Source organism: Notolepis coatsorum (genome assembly GCF_963971535.1).
Source record: "Notolepis coatsorum genome assembly, chromosome: 9".
Classification (NCBI taxonomy): domain Eukaryota; kingdom Metazoa; phylum Chordata; class Actinopteri; order Aulopiformes; family Paralepididae; genus Notolepis; species Notolepis coatsorum.
Window position 1 is genome coordinate 148,880,645 of NC_140173.1, and position 22,526 is coordinate 148,903,170.

At 48.1% G+C, this 22,526-nt stretch overlaps 1 protein-coding gene across 1 annotated transcript in view; it reads right to left on the reverse strand.

Moving 5' to 3' along the window:
- The window catches only part of lyst (lysosomal trafficking regulator), a 190,048-nt gene that overhangs the window by 124,547 nt on the left and 42,975 nt on the right, over window positions 1-22,526 (reverse strand). Inside the window, 4 exon segments of the mRNA XM_084322050.1 lie at window positions 3,354-3,418; window positions 6,819-6,975; window positions 15,300-15,461; window positions 16,815-17,829. Of these exon segments, the coding sequence (XP_084178176.1) occupies window positions 3,354-3,418; window positions 6,819-6,975; window positions 15,300-15,461; window positions 16,815-17,829 (1,399 nt within the window).

A 22,526-nucleotide genomic window follows, 5' to 3' on the forward strand; every position in this document is an offset into this window, starting at 1 on the left:
GGCACGGCTCTGGCGCCTGTGGACCGCTGTCCAATAGGAGAATGAAATATTATGGTCTGGGCTAAAGGGATATTCCGTGTATATGTACAAGGAATATACAAGGGATATCAAACGATATACAAATACTATGCAATATATATCAATCAATAAATATATATATTCGGTTTAATCTGATCCTTTGTAACAGTGACGTTACTACAGTACAAGTAAGAGTAAAAGTAAACGGGGCGCCAGGGTGGCGCTGGCGCACCACGTACAGCACTACCTGTAGCTCCCCTCCCCCCTCCCCTGTGCTGCTATGATGCCTGAATTTCCCCATGGAGATCAATAAAGGAACATCTTATATTATCTTATCTCATACCAGGCCTTTGTACTCCGTATTTAAATGGTGCTGCATTTATACAACAGCTTGTATCCAAAGCGCTTTACAATTTGTTCCTCACATTTTTACCCACCCACTCACACATTCACTCACCGACGGCGGAGGCGACCATGCAAGGTGCCGACCTGCTCATCGGGAGCAATTATGGGTTAAGTGTCTTGCTCAAGGACACTTCGACGACACGCTGCCCGGGAATCGAACCGGAAACCTCCGGATTACCAGACGACTGCTATACCTCCCGAGCCACAAAAGGTCCCACAATTTCACTATACCTGAAGACGGCAAAATGCTGCATCCAATATGACCCCCTCCCCCCCATTCCACCTTCGTTCCTTTCACACAGAACAGCATGCTGGGATAATGGGGTCCAAACCCTGGCTGAAGACAGAACTCACCCCAGATATGCATATGCTAATTACGACAGGACAGCTGTTTCCACCCATTAGGCAGTGATCGTATTGGGATTCTGGTTCCGCGATTAGTCGTTATTTTCCGCGGCGATTGTCGCTGCAATTCTGAATGGCTTCTTGTTTCAATAGGGAGGGTTCTTGTCACAGCTGAACTGCACTAAGTACATTATTTCACATTTCCTCAGCATTGGGGCAAAACCCCTCATTGTGTAAAAACAATGCAAAATACATGAAAAGACCTCCATGAGGTCCAATTGAGGCCCCCTCCAATTGTATTTACCTTCATCCTCATTAAGAATGCAAGGATCTATGGATATGCAAAAAACAAGCATCCATTGATATTCACCAGCATTTCCAAGTTGGCAGCTTCCATTCTTACTCCATGAGCACACACATACACACACACACACAACACGCATGCTGCAATCGCTTTAAACAAAATGTCACTTTAAACTTAAAGAACGAGGAATAATAAAGGTCACTTTAAGGAAAGAACCGATGTGGTTCTTGTATAGTATAGTTTAGATATAGCAAGTATAGCATAATGACAGAGTTAAAACTGTATAGTGTATATAGGACCCAGTGCCTTCTCAGGAATTTAGCATGTCTATTTTTATCATGCACATCTTATGTCTTCTTATTACCTGTTTTTTTATGTCTATTTTATTATTAGTATTATTGCACGACCACCCGCATTTCACTGTATGCCATGGTATGTACCGTAATTCCTTTAATAGTAACCCCGGCTTGTATTTGTTTCAACTGTAGCGGGTACCAGGCTTGTATTAGGAGGAGGCATGTATAAGAGGGAGGCCTATATTTCAAATTTTCAAACGGATCATAATGAATAAATCAACATTTTGTGTCAGTTTGAACCCAGTAAAATTGGGTTCATTTATTGAAACCAAGTACTGTATGAAATAGTAAACAGTGCAATTACAGGTGGTCACTGGTCATTTCAACGTTTTCAAAGTGAAATCAAGTAACTAGCTCAGTATGCAGCTCAGTATATTAGTAACCCGGCTTGTATTAGGAGGCCGGCTTATAATTGCTTAGCTCAAGAGCGCACCCGGCCATTAATAGAGACCCGGCTTGTATTTGAGACCCGGTTACTATTAGAGGAATTACGGTATGTGACAAATAAACCTCTTGAATCTTATATTCTCATGTTTTTGTCAGTTCCTACTCAGCTTTCTGTATAATGCCGAAGCTAAGTTGCTCTTACTATAGATATAGAGAGCAAGAATCTGTCAATTTTGTGATGTAAGGAAGGGGCAGGACTAGATCAGCATTCTTTCTGCCCCTTCTCGAACCGAATTCTATGTTTTGGTTTATTTGTATTTGTATGTGTGAGTGTGTTTGTGTGTATGTGTGTTTACAAATGTTTGTATGTGTGTGTGTGTATGTAGATATATGTATGTATGTATGTGTATATGTATGTATATTGTTTTTGCTTTTATCAATTTGTTGTGATTCGTTATGCGTGTTGGTTCGAGATAAATACAAATCAATCAATGAATCAATAAGTTGCCAGATATTGGGCCCGTGATAGTTTCGACATATTTGTGACATCACATCACACACACTCAAGATTTCAGGGAAGCACGAGGGAGGAATGTCAAAAAGGAGCCCCGGAGATAAAGGTTCGGCACAAATAACACAAATGTGTGTCGTCCAAGTTATGCCCCCCCGAGAGGAGCAGAGCATGAAAAGAAAAACAGGTTTTTGAGTGGAGGGGATCTTTAACCCATCAGAACTATTTAGGAGCAGTGGGTGTCCACTGTCCAGCTCCAACGCCGGTCATTTGGACAAGGGCAATGACAGAAGTATGTACCATCATTGGTATTTGTTTATTGTTAAAGCCCTTATGGGTAAACCTCCCTCTTATGTCACAACACTGTTGGAATATAATCTTGGAAGATATTCTACACGTTCAAATGACTCAGGGTTCCTCCAGTTTGCTCTGAACTAGGAAACACTGCTTTTTCCTTTGATGCGTCCAACACCTGGAACGCCCTCCGACTGACCCTGAAGCTGAAGGTTCCTCCTTCTCTCGCTGCGTTTACAAGTATGATCTCCGACCACCGTGTGTGTCGACTTGTAACGGTCTTCGCTGATTTTACATTGTTCTAGGGCCGGGGCGATTAATAGATTTTTCAATTAATTCGAATTAACGATCTAGGACGATTTTGAAAAATTTAAATTGATTATAAAAAAAAAAAAAAAAAAAAAAAAGGGATTCACCTTTTATTTGACAAATCGATTAAAATCGGAAATCAGATTTAAAAAAAGAAAATCTGAGATAAAAATTTTAGGCCATATCGCCCAGCCCTACATTGTTCATTCTTATTTATTGCGTCCATGTTGTGGTGTCTCGCTGGGAGATCTCCTGACGGCTAACGTATCCACCGGGGAGCGCATGAGGCAGAGCCTAGGCCGCGTCAACGCGCGTCATAGAGGGGAGGTACGTACTAATCTACCCGCTTCATCAGCTTGATTACGGCCGCACCTGTGTGGACCGGCTAGGCTGGGAATACAAGTAGCCACGCTCTCCGTCTCACACTGGGAACGACTCTCTCTCCGGTGGAGGACACGGGTGGCAGGCGGCGAGCGAGAATAACACCAGCTGGGATTCGGGGGAAAGAAGTGATGGGAGATAACCTACCAGCATGCACGCTGGGCTACCGTGGCGTATGGAAGAGAGTTATGATTTGCCCCTAGTACTACTCCCCCGAATGAACTATGATTTCCCCGTGATTATATGGAACTAGGGATGTCCGATATTATCGGCCGACCGATATTATCGGCCGATATCGGCAGTAAAATGTGATATCGGAAAATATCGGTATCGGTAAAAGAAAAAGAAAAAAACAATAACAATTTTTTTTTTTTTTACATTTATTTAACCTTTATTTACCCAGGCAAGCAAGTAAGAACCAATTCTTATTTTATTTATTGTCAAAAGTATGCATGTTGGTTTAATTCAACAACAAGAGATATGTAATGATTATTTTGTACAGATAATGCTTACATTTAGAAAGCCTTTTGAATGCATCCAGTGAAATTATTAGTTACCTGAAATTATTCAGTTTTTTTGGGCGGAAACCCTGCATATATCGGTATTGGTTGATATCGGTATCGGAATCGGTATCGGAAATTAAGAGTTGGACAATATCGGAATATCGGTATCGGTAAAAAAGCCAATATCGAGCATCCCTATATGGAACCTCACGTAGTATTGTTTATTCCCCAAAGAAAAACGACCCATGAGAACACGAGGAGAACTTGCAACACTCCACACAGAAAGCCCCACACCGTCGGGATCACAAGCAGGACCTCTCGCTGTGAGGCAACAGAGCTCACCACTGTGCCTCGGTGAAATAAGGATCGTTTCCGGATATATATAACACTGCATTTCAACATTTTGAAATCAGAATAGGGAGGGGGGGGGGGGGGGGAACACATAACACCAAATAAAGCATGTGGTTGATCTCGATACATAAGCCATTCAAACGGAGACAAATAAAATACAGAGATAGGGCAGGCTGTGATGTTAAAGCTTATAAACGGCCAACATGGCTACTACTGAAACTGTTGAGTTAGCTAGATTAAACGGTAACATAGTTAAGTCGATTTCCTGTCATTTACAATGGCAACGATCCATAATTTCACTGGCCGATCCATATTTCACTCCTCTCCATAGTAATGCAACACCAGCTCTTTACCAGGACGTGTATGTGTGACTTTCAGTCCCCCTGCTTCAGTCCCCCTGCTTCAGTCCCCCTGCTTCAGTCCCCCTGCTTCAGTCCCCCTGCTTCAGTCCCCCCTTTCAGTCAACCTACTTCAGCTAAATCCTCTGGTCAATTTGTAAAGTCACATTAAATGGTAAATGGCTGCTTTTATTTATCCGATGAATTGAAAATGGGGGACCCTGATGTAAACAAGACGAAAGTCTTTCTCTGGTCTGCATCCCCTTAACAATTGTATGTATTGAGCTGTACTGTACTGTACCCATTCTGCAATCTGTTAATACAGTTTTCATTCATTCATTCATTCATTCATCCAAAGTGCTTTACAATTTGTTCCTCACATTTTTACCCATTCACTCACACATTCACTCAAAATTCAAAATGATTGAAGTGAGATGAACAGACTGAACTTTATTTTATTAGATAAAACATGTCGACAAAGTTTTACTTTGCAGTTGAAAAAAGGTAATAAATCGCAATATATCGCAATATTAATATCGCAATACTCAGCATATCGCAATATATTTAGTATCGCAATACTATCGTATCGTGACTCAAGTATCGTGATAGTATCGTATCGTGAGGCCTCTGGTGATTCCCACCCCTACCAGATAGAATGACTGATCATCTCGGTGGAGCCAATGTGTTTTTTTTTTCCCAGGGCTGAATTATTAGACGCTTTAGGGGGGTCGACACAAATACACGGCCTCTCGATCCCCCGTCAACGTTAAGAAGAGCACCCGTGTAAACAAGACGTCAGGAGGGAGACGGAGCGCGTCGTACGGTAAATAATGTGATGTACAGCGTTCTTAAAAAAGAATAGTCTCAAGGAGGGAAAGGAGAAAGAAGATAGAGAGAGAGAACATGATTGCTGGAGTGGTACAGGAGTTAGGTATAGATGTCACGCAGTCTTAAAAGACACAGAGACATGAAGTGAACTGGATGTCACACAGTCAGTATCTTAAAGACACATGAACTGGGTGTGTATGGATGATGTGCCAAAATACAGAAACACCGACTAGACTCAAAGTCACAGTTTATTAAATCACGTTACACGTTAGTAAGTGAGAGTCTCTTCGACTAGACTGTGTGACTCAATAAAAAAAAGAACCAACGAACAATACTCAATAAACGTCATAATAAAACTCTGTAAAATTAAGTAACATCAGATGAGATTATTCTCTACTCCTGCAAAGAAAACTACCGACTGTATAAACAAACATTTGTGTGTGTGTGTGTGTGTGTGTGTTTGAGAGCAAACACATTTGTGTGTGTGTGTGTGTGTGTGTGTGAGAGCAAATGTGTGTGGGTGTTTCCTCCTGCTTAGCCATGCCGTCACACCTGTCCCTACTGTACCCTCCGCCGTCACGCCTGTCCCTACTGTACCCTCCACCGTCACGCCTGTCCCTACTGTACCCTCCACCATCACGCCTGTCCCTACTGTACCCTCCGCCGTCACGCCTGTCCCTACTGTACCCTCCACCATCACGCCTGTCCCTACTGTACCCTCCACCGTCACGCCTGTCCCTACTGTACCCTCCACCATCACGCCTGTCCCTACTGTACCCTCCGCCGTCACGCCTGTCCCTACTGTACCCTCCACCGTCACGCCTGTCCCTACTGTACCCTCCACCGTCACGCCTGTCCCTACTGTACCCTCCACCGTCACGCCTGTCCCTACTGTACCCTCCGCCGTCACGCCTGTCCCTACTGTACCCTCCGCCGTCACGCCTGTCCCTACTGTACCCTCCGCCGTCACGCCTGTCCCTACTTTACCCTCCGCCGTCACGCCTGTCCCTACTGTACCCTCCGCCGTCACGCCTGTCCCTACTGTACCCTCCACCGTCACGCCTGTCCCTACTGTACCCTCCACCGTCACGCCTGTCCCTACTGTACCCTCCACCGTCACGCCTGTCCCTACTGTACCCTCCACCGTCACACCTGTCCCTACTGTACCCTCCACCGTCACGCCTGTCCCTACTGTACCCTCCACCGTCACGCCTGTCCCTACTGTACCCTCCTCCTGCTTAGTGGTGTCGGTGGGGTTGTGTGTGCGTGTGTGTGCGTGTGTGTGTGTGTGCGTGTGTGTGTGTGTGTGTGTGTGTGTGCGCGTGTGTGCGTGTGTGTGTGTGTGCGCGTGTGTGCGTGTGTGTGTGTGTGTGCGTGTGTGTGTGCGTGTGTGTGTGTGTGTGTGTGTGTGTGTGTGTGTGTGTGTGTGTGTGTGTGTGTGTAGGTGTGTGTGTGTGTGTGTGTGTGTGTGTGTGGGCGTGCACCTACCCTCCTCCTGCTTGGCGTCGTCAGGGTTGCTCTCGCTGTCCGCCTCGTACCCCCCCTCCTCCCCCAGAGGTCTGAGCCCACAGCCCTGGGTCTCCTCGGCCTCCTCAGAGAGATCCCCTCCTGCAGGGGGCGCACTCTCCACGGGCACCTGCTGCTTCTGGAGGAGGAGGGGGGTCAGGTGAGGGACAGAGGAGGGGGAGGGGATGGGGTCAGGTGAGGGACAGAGGAGGGGGATGAGAAGGGGTGGCGGGATTTGGCAGAGAGGGGTGAAGGGAGAGGGGGGAGGAGGAGGGGCAGGGAGGGAGATGGAGAGGGGGGGGGGGGTGTGAGAGAGGAGGGGGAGGGAGAGGAGGAGGGGGGTGGGATTGGGTAGAGGGGTGAAGGGAGAGGGGGAGGAGGGAGGGAGAGGGGGGGATGAGGAGGGGGAGGGAGAGGAGGAGGCGGGTGGGATTGGGTAGAGGGGTGAAGGGAGAGGGGGAGGAGGGAGGGAGAGGGAGAGGATGAGGAGGGGGAGGGAGAGGGGGAGGAGGGAGGGAGAGGATGAGGAGGGGGAGGGAGAGGAGGAGGGGTGGGATTGGGTAGAGGGGTGAAGGGAGAGGGGGAGGAGGGAGGGAGAGGGAGGGGATGAGGAGGGGGAGGGAGAGGAGGAGGGGGGTGGTATTGGGTAGAGGGGTGAAGGGAGAGGGGGAGGAGGGAGGGAGAGGGAGGGGATGAGGAGGGGTAGGGAGAGGAGGAGGGGGGTGGTATTGGGTAGAGGGGTGAAGGGAGAGGAGGGGCAGGGAGGGAGAGGGAGGGAGAGGAGGGGGTGGGATTGGGTAGAGGGGTGAAGGGAGAGGGGGAGGAGGGAGGGAGAGGGAGGGGGAGGGAGAGGGGGGGGTGTGTGTGTGAGAGGAGGGGTAGGGAGAGGATGAGGGGGGTGGGATTGGGTAGAGGGGTGAAGGGAGAGGGGGAGGAGGGAGGGAGAGGGAGGGGGAGGGAGAGGGAGGGGGAGGGAGAGGAGGGGGGGTGGGGCGGTAAAATAGTTAAAAAGAGTGACATAGGCAAAGGAAGGTCAGAGAGAGAGAGAGAGAGAGAGAGAGAGAGAAAGAGAGGCAGCCAGATAGAGAGATGTCTACCAGAAGGCTGTGTGAGTGGAATGAACACTGCGACAGTTTTCAGTGGAATTGCGTTGCTCGGGAAAACAGATTGGATCAGAGTTTATTCCCCCCCCCCCCCATCAGCTGTTGCTATAGACAACCACTGCAACAGTATCGACATCAGCAAACACTGCAACGGGGGAGTAAACTTCGGTCCATTTTAGAATGTCGTCAAGTTGAAACCGTCTACGTCGAACTGGAATCAAACCAAAGCTCTGGTTCACAGAGCAAGCGCTAAAACATTTTCAGCTTCACAAAGAAAAACATTTTAAAGAAAAAGAAAAAGAAACGTATATATTATGTACAAAGAAAACAACAGAAAATGGTCTTACCCATAAGGTGTTGTAAAGCCAGCTATCCTTTTTTTTTTTTTTTTTTAGAAATCTACAAACGTTCTGCCTATAAAATCAATAAAAAATATAAGCCTGGAGAAATCCCTGTATGAAAAGCAACAATCCCACTGCCCTCACAGGGGAAGAATGGCACACGAAATGTTTCAAGTGATGGGACAAAATAAAAGAGGGAAAAAAGTACAAGATTTTCGTCATAAGACCGACATCAGCTGACTGGCGAGGCATTCAGACAAGCTCCCTGAAGTGTTGAGTCTTCTGAGCGCAAGCAACCCCACACACACACACACACACACACACACAGGCGAGGTTACTTACACCTAATCTAGTACAAATGACTGCTTACCTGCTTAAAATGATTATTTTACCCTAATTATATTTTATAATAACATAACTATTAAAAATCGTGAAAAATAAATTCAATATATAAAAAACAAATAAATAAATGTGTATACGTTCTGTATATAAAACTATGAAACTTTTGTAACCTTTTGTTTTTGCAAAATTATCTACTGAATTATGTTTTTTCGTTTTTTTTTTGCCTACACCTTTTCGGTCATTTTCTTCCTTTTGTAAATGTTCTACTACTGTACATTGCTTTGTAAAAGAAGACCGAAATAAAATCAATTCATTCATATTTGTAAATAACTAAAGGTAAATCCATAATCTGTTTGTCAATTTTCAAACTTTGGATTGCCTGGTACTCAAACTCCATGGAGCATAAAGTCGGACTAGGATTTGAAAAGCGTTTTTATGCCATTATCATCATCTACAACCACTATAATAATATGATTTCAAGATGTACAAAAATATATGTTCACAATCCTCAACTCTTCACATTTAATAGTTTTTTTAACAACATTATTGATCACCGGTTTCCTAATTAATATCTAATCTGATCATTCTGATTTTATTATTATATTTTATTTTTTCATGATTATTGTAATTAGATTAGAGTGCAAATGCAACAGCAAAGGGCAATAACAATATACAAGTGATTAAACCGGACTATTATATAAATGAGTACTACTGAGTAATAGCGCTAATCAGATGTATATACAGTGTTATAGTAATATCACGTACAGTGATACAGGTATAAAGACACTATGGTAGTAAGTCATACTGGCCAGCAGTGTAACTAGTAAGAGTAGGTAGGGGCTATGTACAGATATAGTATAAAACAGGTATGTAAAGGATTATACCCGCATTACTCTCTCACACACACACACACACACACACACACACACACACGCATGCACACATAAATACCTTCTATAGCATTTTCCAGGATCAAAACATAAAGCAGCATGAGACGCCCCGAATACCGCGAAACGGAAAATCCGGCAACTACGATCGTCAAACTGCAGGTGGAACCGAAGAACACTTCGAAACAGCAATCCTTCCGTGGGAAAAAGGGCAGCTAAATCCCTAAAACCTCGGAGCAATACAGCACATAGTCATAACCGTTAAGTGAATACCCCCCCCCCCCACCCCCAGACCAAAGCTCCTCATTGAGAAAGAGCTAAGCTACTGAGAGACGGGGATCACCGAAGCGTAACTCTTGTTATATAAACGTCCCAAATCCACCCGGGGTTTTGGAACCAGCTTAATCAGACAGGCATTTTAAGACGGTAAGAAACATTTCGACACACCCTGCCGCTACACCGGCGGGCTAATCATCTCGACGAGAAGGTTCGGCCAAGAAGCGTCAGATGACCTACTCCGCTACACCCGGAGAACATAGCGACTCTCTGTCCTTACGGTTCTTTAAGGTCCCCCCGCGCTACGAGTGAGCGCTTTTATCCAAACGGCAAGCATAAAAAAAAATTGCAGGGAAGATGGTTTGCTTGTAATGATGGGATTCTGAAGACACGGTTAACACAGGCGGTTGCATATAAGCCTGGGAAACCGGCTGAACCGGGGGGGAAAACAAACAAACCCAGAGGGCCCAAATTTTTCTACATAATGGAACGACTTGTTTCACAGGAATCAGCCCTTCCTTCCTGCAGATCTCTGGCTGCTCTAAAGGCCACACTGCTGCATTGCCCAGGGCCTGAAACTAAGGGCGTCCTGATGTCCAGATGATGACCATCAATATTGTGTCTAAAGCAGCGGTTCTCAAACTACGGGTCGCGACCCAAAGTGGGGTCGTGAAAATTATAAAAAAGCTATTTTTTTTTTTAATGTTCTGGCAACATATTTTGGCTAAATATGCCTAGTTTATAAATGTGTATTGATAACATAGTGCTGTAATACAATTTTCTAGGGTCGTGGTATAAAAAGGTTTGAGAACCCCTGGTCTAAAGGGATCGCCCCGTGACGGTACCGGGGGATCATTTAAGACTTTTTTTAATTACCTTTTTTTAATATCACTTAGAGCAAAGTTTTATACTAATTTCACAACCATACTAGCAAAAAAAACACATTGTGACACGGAACTGGCGGCTGCACCGATTAAAATTATTGCGCATTCCATACAAGCTTTCGCCAGACACACCAAGCTCCCGGTAGCACCGCAAAAGACAACAACTTGAATACAAAAACATTTCATATATTTTATATCGTTTCATCTGCTCCCCCCAAAGATAATTTGAAATCCGCCCCGCAGATGAACCCTGGAAACAGGGATAGAGATGGCCTTGCACACGCGCAACATTTCTGACCTTTCGTTAGCGCAGAAAAAATACAAAACCTCTACACTATTGATGTGAACAGAACCGGTATTCTCTCCTGAGGTGGTGGTGGTGGTGGTGGGTGGTGGGTGGTGATGGTGGGAGTGGTGGTGGGTGGTGGGTGGTGGGAGTGGTGGTGGTGGTGGGTGGTGGTGGTGGTGGTGGTGGGTGGTGATGGTGGGAGTGGTGGTGGTGGTGGGTGGTGGTGATGGTGGGAGTGGTGGTGGTGGTGGTGGGTGGTGATGGTGGGAGTGGTGGTGGTGGTGGTGGGTGGTGATGGTGGGAGTGGTGGTGGTGGTGGTGGGTGGTGGATGGTGATGGTGGGAGTGGTGGTGATGGTGGTGGTGGTGGTGGTGGGTGGTGATGGTGGGAGTGGTGGTGGTGGTAATGGTGGTGGTGGGAGTGGTGGTGGGTGGTGGATGGTGATGGTGGGAGTGGTGGTGATGGTGGTGGTGGTGGTGGTGGGTGGTGATGGTGGGAGTGGTGGTGGTGGTGGTGGTAATGGTGGTGGTGGGTGGTGATGGTGGGAGTGGTGGTGGTGGTGGGGATGGTGGTGGGTGGTGATGGTGGGAGTGGTGGTGGGTGGTGGGTGGTGATGGTGGGAGTGGTGGTCAGGCATGCGTTGCTCATGGGACGACTGGTTGCACTATGTTTTAATGACGCCACGTGCACGAGCGCTCCCGAGCGCATGCGCATAAATGTTCCCTCGCATACACAGACTAAAGACAGTGCCTAATTGCCTCTACGAATGGAATGTAGCACATTTCATTCACAAGTTGTGTGTGAATGTATCTGAGAACGTATTTGAACACACCTGACGACCGGTCGTATTGTTATGCAAAGTAGTACTTGGCGCATCACGGTTGGCGCATCAGTCGAGTGCAGCGCATTCCTGTGTGCACGCGCGTACACATCCGTGCATGTGCGTGCGCGTGCTTCTGCTCAAAGACTGGTTTGCACGGTGTGCAACCGCGTCCCATGAGCAACGCATGCCTGGTGGTGGTGATGGTGGGAGTGGTGGGTGGTGGTGGTGGTAGTGGTGGTGGTGGTGGGTGGTGGTGGTGATGGTGGTGATGGTGGTGGTGGTAGTGGTGGTGGTGGGTGGTGATGGTTGTGGGTGGTGGTGGTGGTGGTAATGGTGGTGGGTAATGGTGGTGTTGGTAATGGTGGTGGTGGTGGTAATGGTGGTGGGTGATGGTGGTGGTGGTAATGGTGGTGGTGGTAATGGTGGTGGGTGATGGTGGTGGTGGTAATGGTGGTGGTGGTAATGGTGGTGGGTGATGGTGGTGGTGGTAATGGTGGTGGGTGATGGTGGTGGTGGTGGTAATGGTGGTAATGGTGGTGGTGGTGGTAATGGTGGTGGTGGTGGTGGTGGTGGTGGTGGTAATGGTGGTGGTGGTAATGGTGGTGGGTGATGGTGGTGGTGGTGGTAATGGTGGTGGGTGATGGTGGTGGTAGTGGTGGTAATGGTGGTGGTGGTGATGATGGTGGTGGTGGTAATGGTGGTGGTGGTGATGGTGGTGGTAATGGTGGTGGTAGTGGTGGTAATAATGGTGGTGGGTGGCTTGCCTCGTGAAAACCCACGTAACACATTCCAGGAAATTAAAAGTCACTTGAATCATGTCGCTTGGTGCAACATCTCTGGTATGAGCTCATGCCTCTGCCCAGTCATGCGTGTCCTTAGGAGGGAGGCAGGACGGCTTAGAGCTGCTATAGACAGGATTCATACACCTTTTAGACATCATAATAATAATAATTTATTAAATTTATAAAGCGCCTTTCAAGGAACCCAAGGCACTTAACTGAAGAGGGGGACAAACTAAGGGGAAGGAAATCATATACATTGATAAAGTTAATAAAACATTAATCAAGTTTTTCTTCTGGTCTATAAAGTAACATTAATCAACTTCTTCTTCTGGTCTATAAAGTAACATTAATCAACCTCTTCTTGTTCTCTCCCCACCTGGAGGCCAGTCAGCTCAAGGATAAAACACACCAGGGGCTCAATATATTCTGCATAAATAGGCCTCGTTTATTTACCCAAATACAGTCATTTCTGTCTATTGACGCCAAACGAATGGTCTACGACGACACTGTTCCGTAAAAAGCGCCTTGGGTCTCATGAAAGGCGCTATATAAATCCAAGAAATTATTATTAAAAGCAATGGATCAAATTGGTATTTATTTATTTTGCACATACCCAGAATGTGCACAAATTCATTGGTTTTGGGAAATGTCGAGGGTCAATTGAATTTTGTCCTCATGTGATGTCTGGACAAGAATTGTTTTTGAGTCTTTCTATCTTTTCTCCCATCCCCCAATTTAGTCATTATGCCAATCCCCACCCTGCCCTACTGTTGGTCTGGGGAGAGTGTAGAGTAGACTACCAGATGCTGCCCTGCTGTTGGTCTGGGGAGGGTGTAGACTACCAGATGCTGCCCTGCTGTTGGTCTGGGGAGGGTGTAGACTACCACATGCTGCCCTGCTGTTGGTCTGGGGAGGGTGTAGACTACCAGATGCTGCCCTGCTGTTGGTCTGGGGAGGGTGTAGACTACCAGATGCTGCCCTGCCGTTGGTCTGGGGAGGGTGTAGACTATCACAAAGAATGCTTCTCTTCACCCGACGAGGAGTTTCACTGGGAGAGCGTAACGTGTGCTGGAAGGTTCACGCCATCTCCCCCAGATCCCCTCCCCGCTGAACAGGCAACCAGTAGGACCAGGACTCATATACCCCACTGACAATCGTGTTTGTAGGGACGACGGACCAAGCCGAAGGTACCGCTGACACCGGGAATCGAAACCAGCGTCTCTGCGGTGGTAGGCGAGTGCTTGGACCTCTATGCCACCCAGCCGCAACCCAAGATGCAGGACTTATATACAACAGGAGGTGCAAATCCTGCAGAATAATGAAAGACCCCCACCACCCCAACAACAGCCTGTTCAAGATGCTGCGGTCAGGCAAGCGCCTACGTACATACGCAACGAGAACAGAGAGACTACGGCTCAGCTTCTTCCCCCAGGCCATCAGAACACTGAACACTCCACACACAAGTACACATGAGCACACACATACGCATGCTGCAGTCGCTTTAAAGAATCGCTTTAAACTAAATGTCACTTTAAACTAAATGGAAAGGTCACTTTAAAGGAATGAGGAATAAAAAAGTTCACTTTAAGGAAAGAACCGATGTGGTTCTTGTATAGTATAGTTTAGATATAGTATATATACAGGGAGTATATATATGATTTCCTTGGCGTTTCTAGTTTTCAAGAGAAAAAAAAATCGATTAAAATCGGAAATCGGAGGCGGTCAGGTGGCGTAGCGGAGATTGCGTTCGTCACCAACCCCGGAGACGCTGGATTCGCCTGTTCGAATCCATCTCACAGCTCCGGGGTTGTCACCAGCTTGGCTGGCCGTTCACACTAATACAATTGGCAGTATTAGAGGGTGGGAGAAGCTGGCGGGGTGGGTCCGGGTCGTTGTAAACAGCGACTCCTACAGTTCGGTCGGGGCGCCTGCTCAGCGCGGATAGAATCTAAGGGGGATAGTGTGATCCTTCCATACGCTACGCCCTCTCGGGGAGGATCCGCGCTGCCAGGTGAAAAGAAGCGGTTGATTGGCTAGACGTGTGTCGGAGGAAGCACGTGATAGCCTCCACTCTCCCAGACCGACTGTGGGGGGTAAGTGTGCAGCGACCAGGAAGGGGATTGGGAATAGAATTGGCATAACGACTAACATTGGGATGGGAGAAAATCGGAGGAAAAAGGAGGGGGGAAAAAATATCAAAAAAAAAAAAAAAAAAAATCGGAAATCGGATTTAAAAATGTTTGCCATATCGCCCAGCCCTAGTTGTAAGCAGGGCTTGTTGGCTCACCAGCCACTGTGGCTAGTGGTTTCCAAAGTCACTAGCCACTCAGCATTTTCCCCAGCCAAAAATCACACACACACACACTATCCAAATATCCAGTTCGTTTTTATAGTGTAAAGTTTGGCTACTTGAGACAGAGAATCTCATTACGCGCGACGCAAGTAAGCGTGCACCAGAGAGAGCGAGAGAGAGAGAGAGAGAGAGAGAGAGAGAGAGAGAGAGAGCGAGAGAGACTCTTCACTACGACTCTAAAACGGTGACTCTGCACGGTCTACCCGCATTTTGTTAATGTCAAGCCTACCTTTGTCTGAGTAAATACTTACTCATATTCACCCACAGTTTGACTAAATAAGAGTTCAGAGTATAGGTCAAATGCCCCTTTTAAAGTTCAATATCAAAAGGTGCATCCGTAACCCCTCCACCCGATCAGGAGGACTCCCCCGGTCAGGACTCACCCTCTCAGGCTTCTCCTCGGGCGCTGCGGGGCAGGAGGACACCTCGGCCAGGGCCACCCTCAGCAGGGAGTCGAACAGGGGCACGGCCAGGTCGGAGCTCACCACGCCGGAGCCAGACAGCTGGTCCCTCACCTCGCACAGGGTCTCCTCCACGGACTGCAGCTGCAGAGGACGGCAGACAGGGAGCGTTAGCCGTTAGCAATGACAGCAGCCGGCTAGCTTGGTGCGCTAGCGTTAGCCGTTAGCAGTGACAGCAGCCGGCTAGCTTGGTGCGCTAGCGTTAGCTGTTAGCAATGACAGCAGCCGGCTAGCTTGGTGCGCTAGCGTTAGCTGTTAGCAATGACAGCAGCCGGCTAGCTTGGTGCGCTAGCGTTAGCTGTTAGCAATGGGAGCAGCCAGCTAGCTTGGTGCGCTAGCGTTAGCTGTTAGCAATGGGAGCATGTCTATGTTCCCCGGGTCCTATGTTCCCCGGGTCCTATGTTCCCCGATTGATTGATTGATTGATTGATTGAACATTTTAGACCACCAGCCCTGATTCCAAACTCTAACCTTAACCAACTTCGAAAGAGGGCCTAAGCTTAACCAGTTCGAAACAAGGCGGACATTAATAATTAATAAAATAATAAACATTTATAAAATGTTCAATCAATTAATCAATCACTCTGGGAACATAGGACCCGGGGAACATAGGACCCGGGGAACATAGGGATGATCCCTTAGCAATGACAGCAGCCGGATAGCTTGGTGCGCTAGCGTTAGCTGTTAGCAATGACAGCAGCCGGCTAGCTTGGTGCACTAGCGTTAGCTGTTAGCAATGACAGCAGTCGGCTAGCTTGGTGTGCTAGCGTTAGCCGTTAGCAATGACAGCAGCCGGCTAGCTTGGTGCGCTAGCGTTAGCTGTTAGCAATGACAGCAGCCGGCTAGCTTGGTGCGCTAGCGTTAGCTGTTAGCAATGACAGCAGCCGGCTAGCTTGGTGCGTTAGCGTTAGCTGTTAACAATGACAGCAGCCGGCTAGCTTGGTGCGCTAGCGTTAGCCGTTAGCAATGACAGCAGCCGGCTAGCTTGGTGCGTTAGTGTTAGCTGTTAACAATGACAGCTCGCTTGTTGGATTATCTCACGTTTGCTATTAAGTAAAAACAAAACCATACGTTAACTTGGAAGCTCAGACATTTCAAGCATCAATTGTTATGAATTGAAAATGGGGGACCCTGATGTAAACAAGATGAAAGTAAACAATTGTGTGTTTTATTGAGCCGTACTGTATTGTACCCATTCTGCAATCTGTTAATAAAATGTCCAATCAATCAAACGAGTTAACTTTCGGAATTCATGCTTTTGTTCCTGGAAAATAACGTTAGCCTGCTGCGACTCCTAGTGTAAAAAAAAATTTATTCGTATTTGAATATTTCCCTATAGTGACTATCAAATAGAAACTGTGTGAGTTTTGCCCATCCCTAGGATGTAGAAAGATGCGTGTGGGTGGGTGCGTACAGCCATGGGCGCGGACAGCGTACCTGAAAGGAGAGCTCCGGCTCGATCCTCTGCAGCGCCGAGTTGGCGCTGTGGAGACAGATGGCCAGCAGCGCCTCCAGGAGACGGATGCTCTGCAGCGGCCACTCCTCCTCCAGCTTCCCGGCCGGGTCTTTGGTCTTCCCCTCGGCGGGGCCCGGGCTGAGGGGGTCGTCGGCCGCGTCGTGGGTCGTCGTCGTCTCCTCCGCCCCCGGCGAGGTAGAGCCGGGCTCCTCCTCCGGAGGGGCCACGGCGGAGGAGGGGGCGGGGGCGGGGGACTCCGGGCCGGACGGGCTGGCCTTGCCGCCCTTGCTCTTCTTCTTGCCCTTCCCGTCCTTGGTGGTCTTGGAGGTGAGCTTCTGGATGACCATGGCCATGAGGCGCGAGCAGACGTCCAGGCCGCCCAGGCGGAAGAACTGCCTCTGGAACACGGGGCTGGCCAGGTAGATCCAGCGGCACACCGACCACACGTCGGCGGCGCGGCGCACCTGCTCCTTGGAGGGCAGCGCCACGCTGTCGGGCGACAGGCAGGGCAGCCGGCCGCCCAGGGGCTCGCTGGCCGTGCTGTCGTAGCCCGACGTGTCCTCGGAGTCGTTGGCCGAGGAGTCGCGGTCGGAGTCCGCCTCCTTGCTGACGCAGAGGAAGGCGACGCACAGGAAGAGGTTGATGGTGTTGAGGTGGGCCTCCCCGCGGCCGCCGCCGGCGCTCGCCGCCCCGCTCCTCCGCCGTCCGGGGCACGCGTCCTTCAGGCCCTCGTAGAACTTGCTGAGGCTCTGCGGGCCCTCGCCGGGGGCGCCCCGGGACCCCAGCTCCTCGGCCAGGCCCAGGACGGCCTCTCTTTCCTGGGCGTCGGCGGTCTCCGGATCCTGGAGCGCCCCGTCCGCCTGGTGGTCTCCGTGGACGCCCCCGAGGATCAGGGTCTGGAACACCTTCAGGGCCCAGGAGCGCGTCTGGTCCAGGTAGATGAGCTCCGTCACCTGGTTCAGCCCGTTGCAGCTCAGGAAGAGGTCTCGGATCACCCTGCTGCAACGACAAGATCAGACGACAAGTTGGGAGCGGGTTGGAAAGTTAACGCCGTCATCCAAAGGCCAAATGCAGCCGTGCTTTGGACTGTACCTTGTGGGTTTTCTGTCCCATCTTTCAGCAACAGGCAGGAAAACAGGCAGGAATAATACAAAAGCTCTAAGCCATTCTGGTCGTATGTCAACGTGAGTTTATCGGTACCCATTTTAGATACAAACTTGAATGTATTGCTTTAAAGTAGGGATGCTCGATATTGGCTTTTTTACAGATACCGATATAGTCCAACTCTTAATTTCCGATACCGATATCAATATATGCAGGGTTTCCCCCCCAAAAAACGGAAAAATTTCAGGTAATTAACATTACATATCTCTTGTTATGGAATTAACACAACATTATGCATACTTTTGACAATAAATAAAATCAGAATTTGTTCTTACTTGCTTGCCTGGGTAAATAAAGGTTATAGAAATGTAAAACAACAAAAACAATTTTTATTTTTTTTATTTTCCGATATCACATTTTAATGCCAATATCGGTAGGTCGATAATATCGGACATCCCTACTTTAAAGATCCAGTTGGGGCCCTCCTCAGTGGTTGTAATAGGCGTGTGTATAGACCCCCAGCTGCTGGCACAGAAATGGTAGACACTTTAGCAAACCTCCTTTCTCGTTTTTCTGATGAACTATTGGCGGTGGGAGATTTTAAGTTGAACTGGCTGAATAGTAACTCGGATCACCTAAAGGAAGTCAGTGGTGACCTAAACCTAACCCAGATGATAACAGAACCGACTTGACACAACTTGAAAGACTGCTCAAAATCCACACTAATTGATCTTGTATTTTCCAATAGAATTGACAGAATTGTGATCACTGGTGTTTTTGATCTAGGTAATAGTGATCACTGGTGTTTTTGATCTAGGTAATAGTGATCACTGGTGTTTTGATCTAGGTAATAGTGATCACTGGTGTTTTGATCAAGGTAATAGTGATCACTGGTGTTTTGATCTAGGTAATAGTGATCACTGGTGTTTTGATCTAGGTAATAGTGATCACTGGTGTTTTGATCTAGGTAATAGTGATCACTGGTGTTTTGATCTAGGTAATAGTGATCACTGGTGTTTTTGATCTAGGTAATAGTGATCACTGGTGTTTTTGATCAACGCAATAGTGATCACTGGTGTTTTTGATCTAAGCAATAGTGATCACTGGTGTTTTTGATCTAGGCAATAGTGATCACTGGTGTTTTTGATCTAGGTAATAGTGATCACTGGTGTTTTTGATCTAGGTAATAGTGATCACTGGTGTTTTGATCTAGGTAATAGTGATCACTGGTGTTTTGATCAAGGTAATAGTGATCACTGGTGTTTTGATCTAGGTAATAGTGATCACTGGTGTTTTGATCTAGGTAATAGTGATCACTGGTGTTTTGATCTAGGTAATAGTGATCACTGGTGTTTTGATCTAGGTAATAGTGATCACCGGTGTTTTTGATCTAGGTAATAGTGATCACTGGTGTTTTTGATCAACGCAATAGTGATCACTGGTGTTTTTGATCTAGGCAATAGTGATCACTGGTGTTTTTGATCTAGGCAATAGTGATCACTGGTGTTTTTGATCTAGGTAATAGTGATCAATGGTGTTTTGATCTAGGTAATAGTGATCACTGGTGTTTTTGATCTAGGTAATAGTGATCACTGGTGTTTTTGATCTAGGTAATAGTGATCACTGGTGTTTTGATCTAGGTAATAGTGATCACTGGTGTTTTGATCTAGGCAATAGTGATCACTGGTGTTTTTGATCTAGGTAATAGTGATCACTGGTGTTTTTGATCTAGGTAATAGTGATCAATGGTGTTTTGATCTAGGAAATAGTGATCACTGTCCTACTGCATGTGTGAGGAGTGCGAAAACAGAAAAAACTAGGTCACATACGGTCACAAAAAAACTCGCCACAGAGTGAAGGAAAACCTCGGATCTCTCACCTTGAAAGAGAAATCTAAATGAAAACCGTTTTAAAATCGACAGTTATCCATTCAGCTCTATTGTTAAAATTTTTTAAATAAATACACGTCGTCCCCCCTCTTTCACTCTCACCCTCTCTCCCTCCCTCCCTCCCTGCCTCCCTCTCTCTGCGTTTCGATGGATCACGAGCCACGGGATCGGTCTCTCTCCCTCCCTCTCTCCCCTCCCTCTCTCTCTGCGTTTCGATGGATCACGAGCCGCGGGATGGGTCTCTCTCCCTCCCTCCCTCTCTCCCCTCCCTCTCTCTCTGCATTTCGATGGATCACAAGCCATGGGATCGGTCTCTCTCCCTCCCTCCCTCTCTCCCCTCCCTCTCTCTCTGCATTTCGATGGATCACAAGCCATGGGATCGGTCTCTCTCCCTCCCTCTCCCCTCCCTCTCTCTCTGCGTTTCGATGGATCACAAGCCACGGGATCGGTCTCCCTCCCTCCCTCTCTCTGCGTTTCGATGGATCACGAGCCACAGGATGGGTCTCTCTCCCTCCCTCTCTCTCCCTCCCTCTCTCCCCTCCCTCTCTCTGCGTTTCGATGGATCACGAGCCGCGGGATGGGTCTCTCTCTCCGCGGTGGATTCTCAGCCTGTCGCTGACCCCTGCACCTCGCCTCCACCCGCTGCGTGATGAATCACGCCGTTACTGCGCTCTCAGCCTCCGCGCCCGAGAGGAAGAGGAGGAGGAGGAGGGCAAAGAGGGGAAGGCGTCCCAGGCGGTCGAGCGGCGAATAATAGTATTTTTCTAGTTTTATATTCCGTTCCATTTCTATTATTTCAAATATCTCCGCCGGGAATAAGCAAGAGACGACCCCAGGGGGAGGGGCAGAGGGGGGGGGGGGGGGGGGGGAACACACACACACTCACCTTTAACATTCACTTTCAACACTTTTGAGCACCACACCATATTTTATTTGTGTATTTATTAATAAAATATTTACACTGCATCTCTACCTCGCCTTTGCATATTGTATATTTTGTATCTCATTTTTACTCCCTAGCCTTCAATAAACCCTGATTTTCCCACACCCTAACTCACACACTCCCATGCAATTGTATCTCGCCCCTTCCCCTCTGTATCTGTGCTTGTGGTCTTCTCTCCCCTGTGTGCTATACTGTACTTTGTGCTACTCTATCCCTGTGTTGTCTTGTCCCGCTGTGCCTTTTCTGTCATTTTGTATTATGAATTTTATGCTTCGACGGTACAGGCACTTTGGTTGGCTCTTGAGTTTTTTTTAAACGTGCTTTATAAATAAATGACTTGACTTGAATAGTATTTGGTCTTTTTACTTTTTTACTGTATGAAGCACAATCTCAGGAGGCTCATACAGAACGAAGCATTTCACTGTAATACCTCATATGTGACAAATGAAACAAAAACTTGAAAACATAAGAGGGAAGGGGAACGTGTGTCATGGTGTATTTGGCATCTGAACAACATAACCGACACCCAACCCCCGCCTTCTTAAAACACCTTTATGCAGATACGCACGCGGTACCGATAGCACTGATTAACGATGACAAGCTTGAGGGAGTTTGGAGGGAGGGGGGGGGGGGGGGTCACCACACTCCAGAGTCGCCAAGGTTAGAGGGATATTTAGTGGAAGAGCAACATGACTTGAAGCCATTATCAGATATAGTGATTATAAATGACAATGAGTCTCTCTCTCTCCCTCTCTCCCTCTCTCCATCTCTCCCTCCCTCCCTCCCTCCCTCTCTCCCTCTCTCCCTCCCTCCCTCTCGTAGTGTCTGTCTAATGAAGCTGAAGTGCCTTTAAACACTTTCTTCACCCTGTGCTCTGAGTCACAGAATCACAACACGTTTTTTTTTTTTTTTTTTTTTACAAGTATTGAATATCTACAGGCTAATAATTCTCCTGCCTGCGCCGATCACTGCCGTCACAGTAGAACATATTATTGTACGTATCGGAGCAAGGTAGGAGTAAGGATGTTCAGCAGGTGAACGGACTGCATTTATGAGATGAGAGCTCTGTGGAGGGGCTGATGAGAGCTCTGTGGAGGGGCTGATGAGAGCTCTGTGGAGGGGCTGATGAGAGCTCTGTGGAGGGGCTGATGGGAGCTCTGTGGAGGGGCTGATGAGGGCTCTGTGGAGGGGCTGATGAGAGCTCTGTGGAGGGGCTGATGAGGGCTCTGTGGAGGGGCTGATGAGAGCTCTGTGGAGGGGCTGATGAGAGCGCTGTGGAGGGGCTGATGAGGGCTCTGTGGAGGGGCTGATGAGAGCTCTGTGGAGGGGCTGATGAGAGCTCTGTGGAGGGGCTGATGAGAGCTCTGTGGAGGGGCTGATGAGAGCTCTGTGGAGGGGCTGATGAGAGCTCTGTGGAGGGGCTGATGAGAGCTGTGTGGAGGGGCTGATGAGAGCTCTGTGGAGGGGCTGATGAGAGCTGTGTGGAGGGGCTGATGGGAGCTCTGTGGAGGGGCTGATGAGAGCTGTGTGGAGGGGCTGATGAGAGCTCTGTGGAGGGGCTGATGAGAGCTCTGTGGAGGGGCTGATGGGAGCTCTGTGGAGGGGCTGATGAGAGCTGTGTGGAGGGGCTGATGAGAGCTGTGTGGAGGGGCTGATGAGAGCTCTGTGGAGGGGCTGATGAGAGCTGTGTGGAGGGGCTGATGAGAGCTGTGTGGAGGGGCTGATGAGAGCTGTGTGGAGGGGCTGATGAGAGCTCT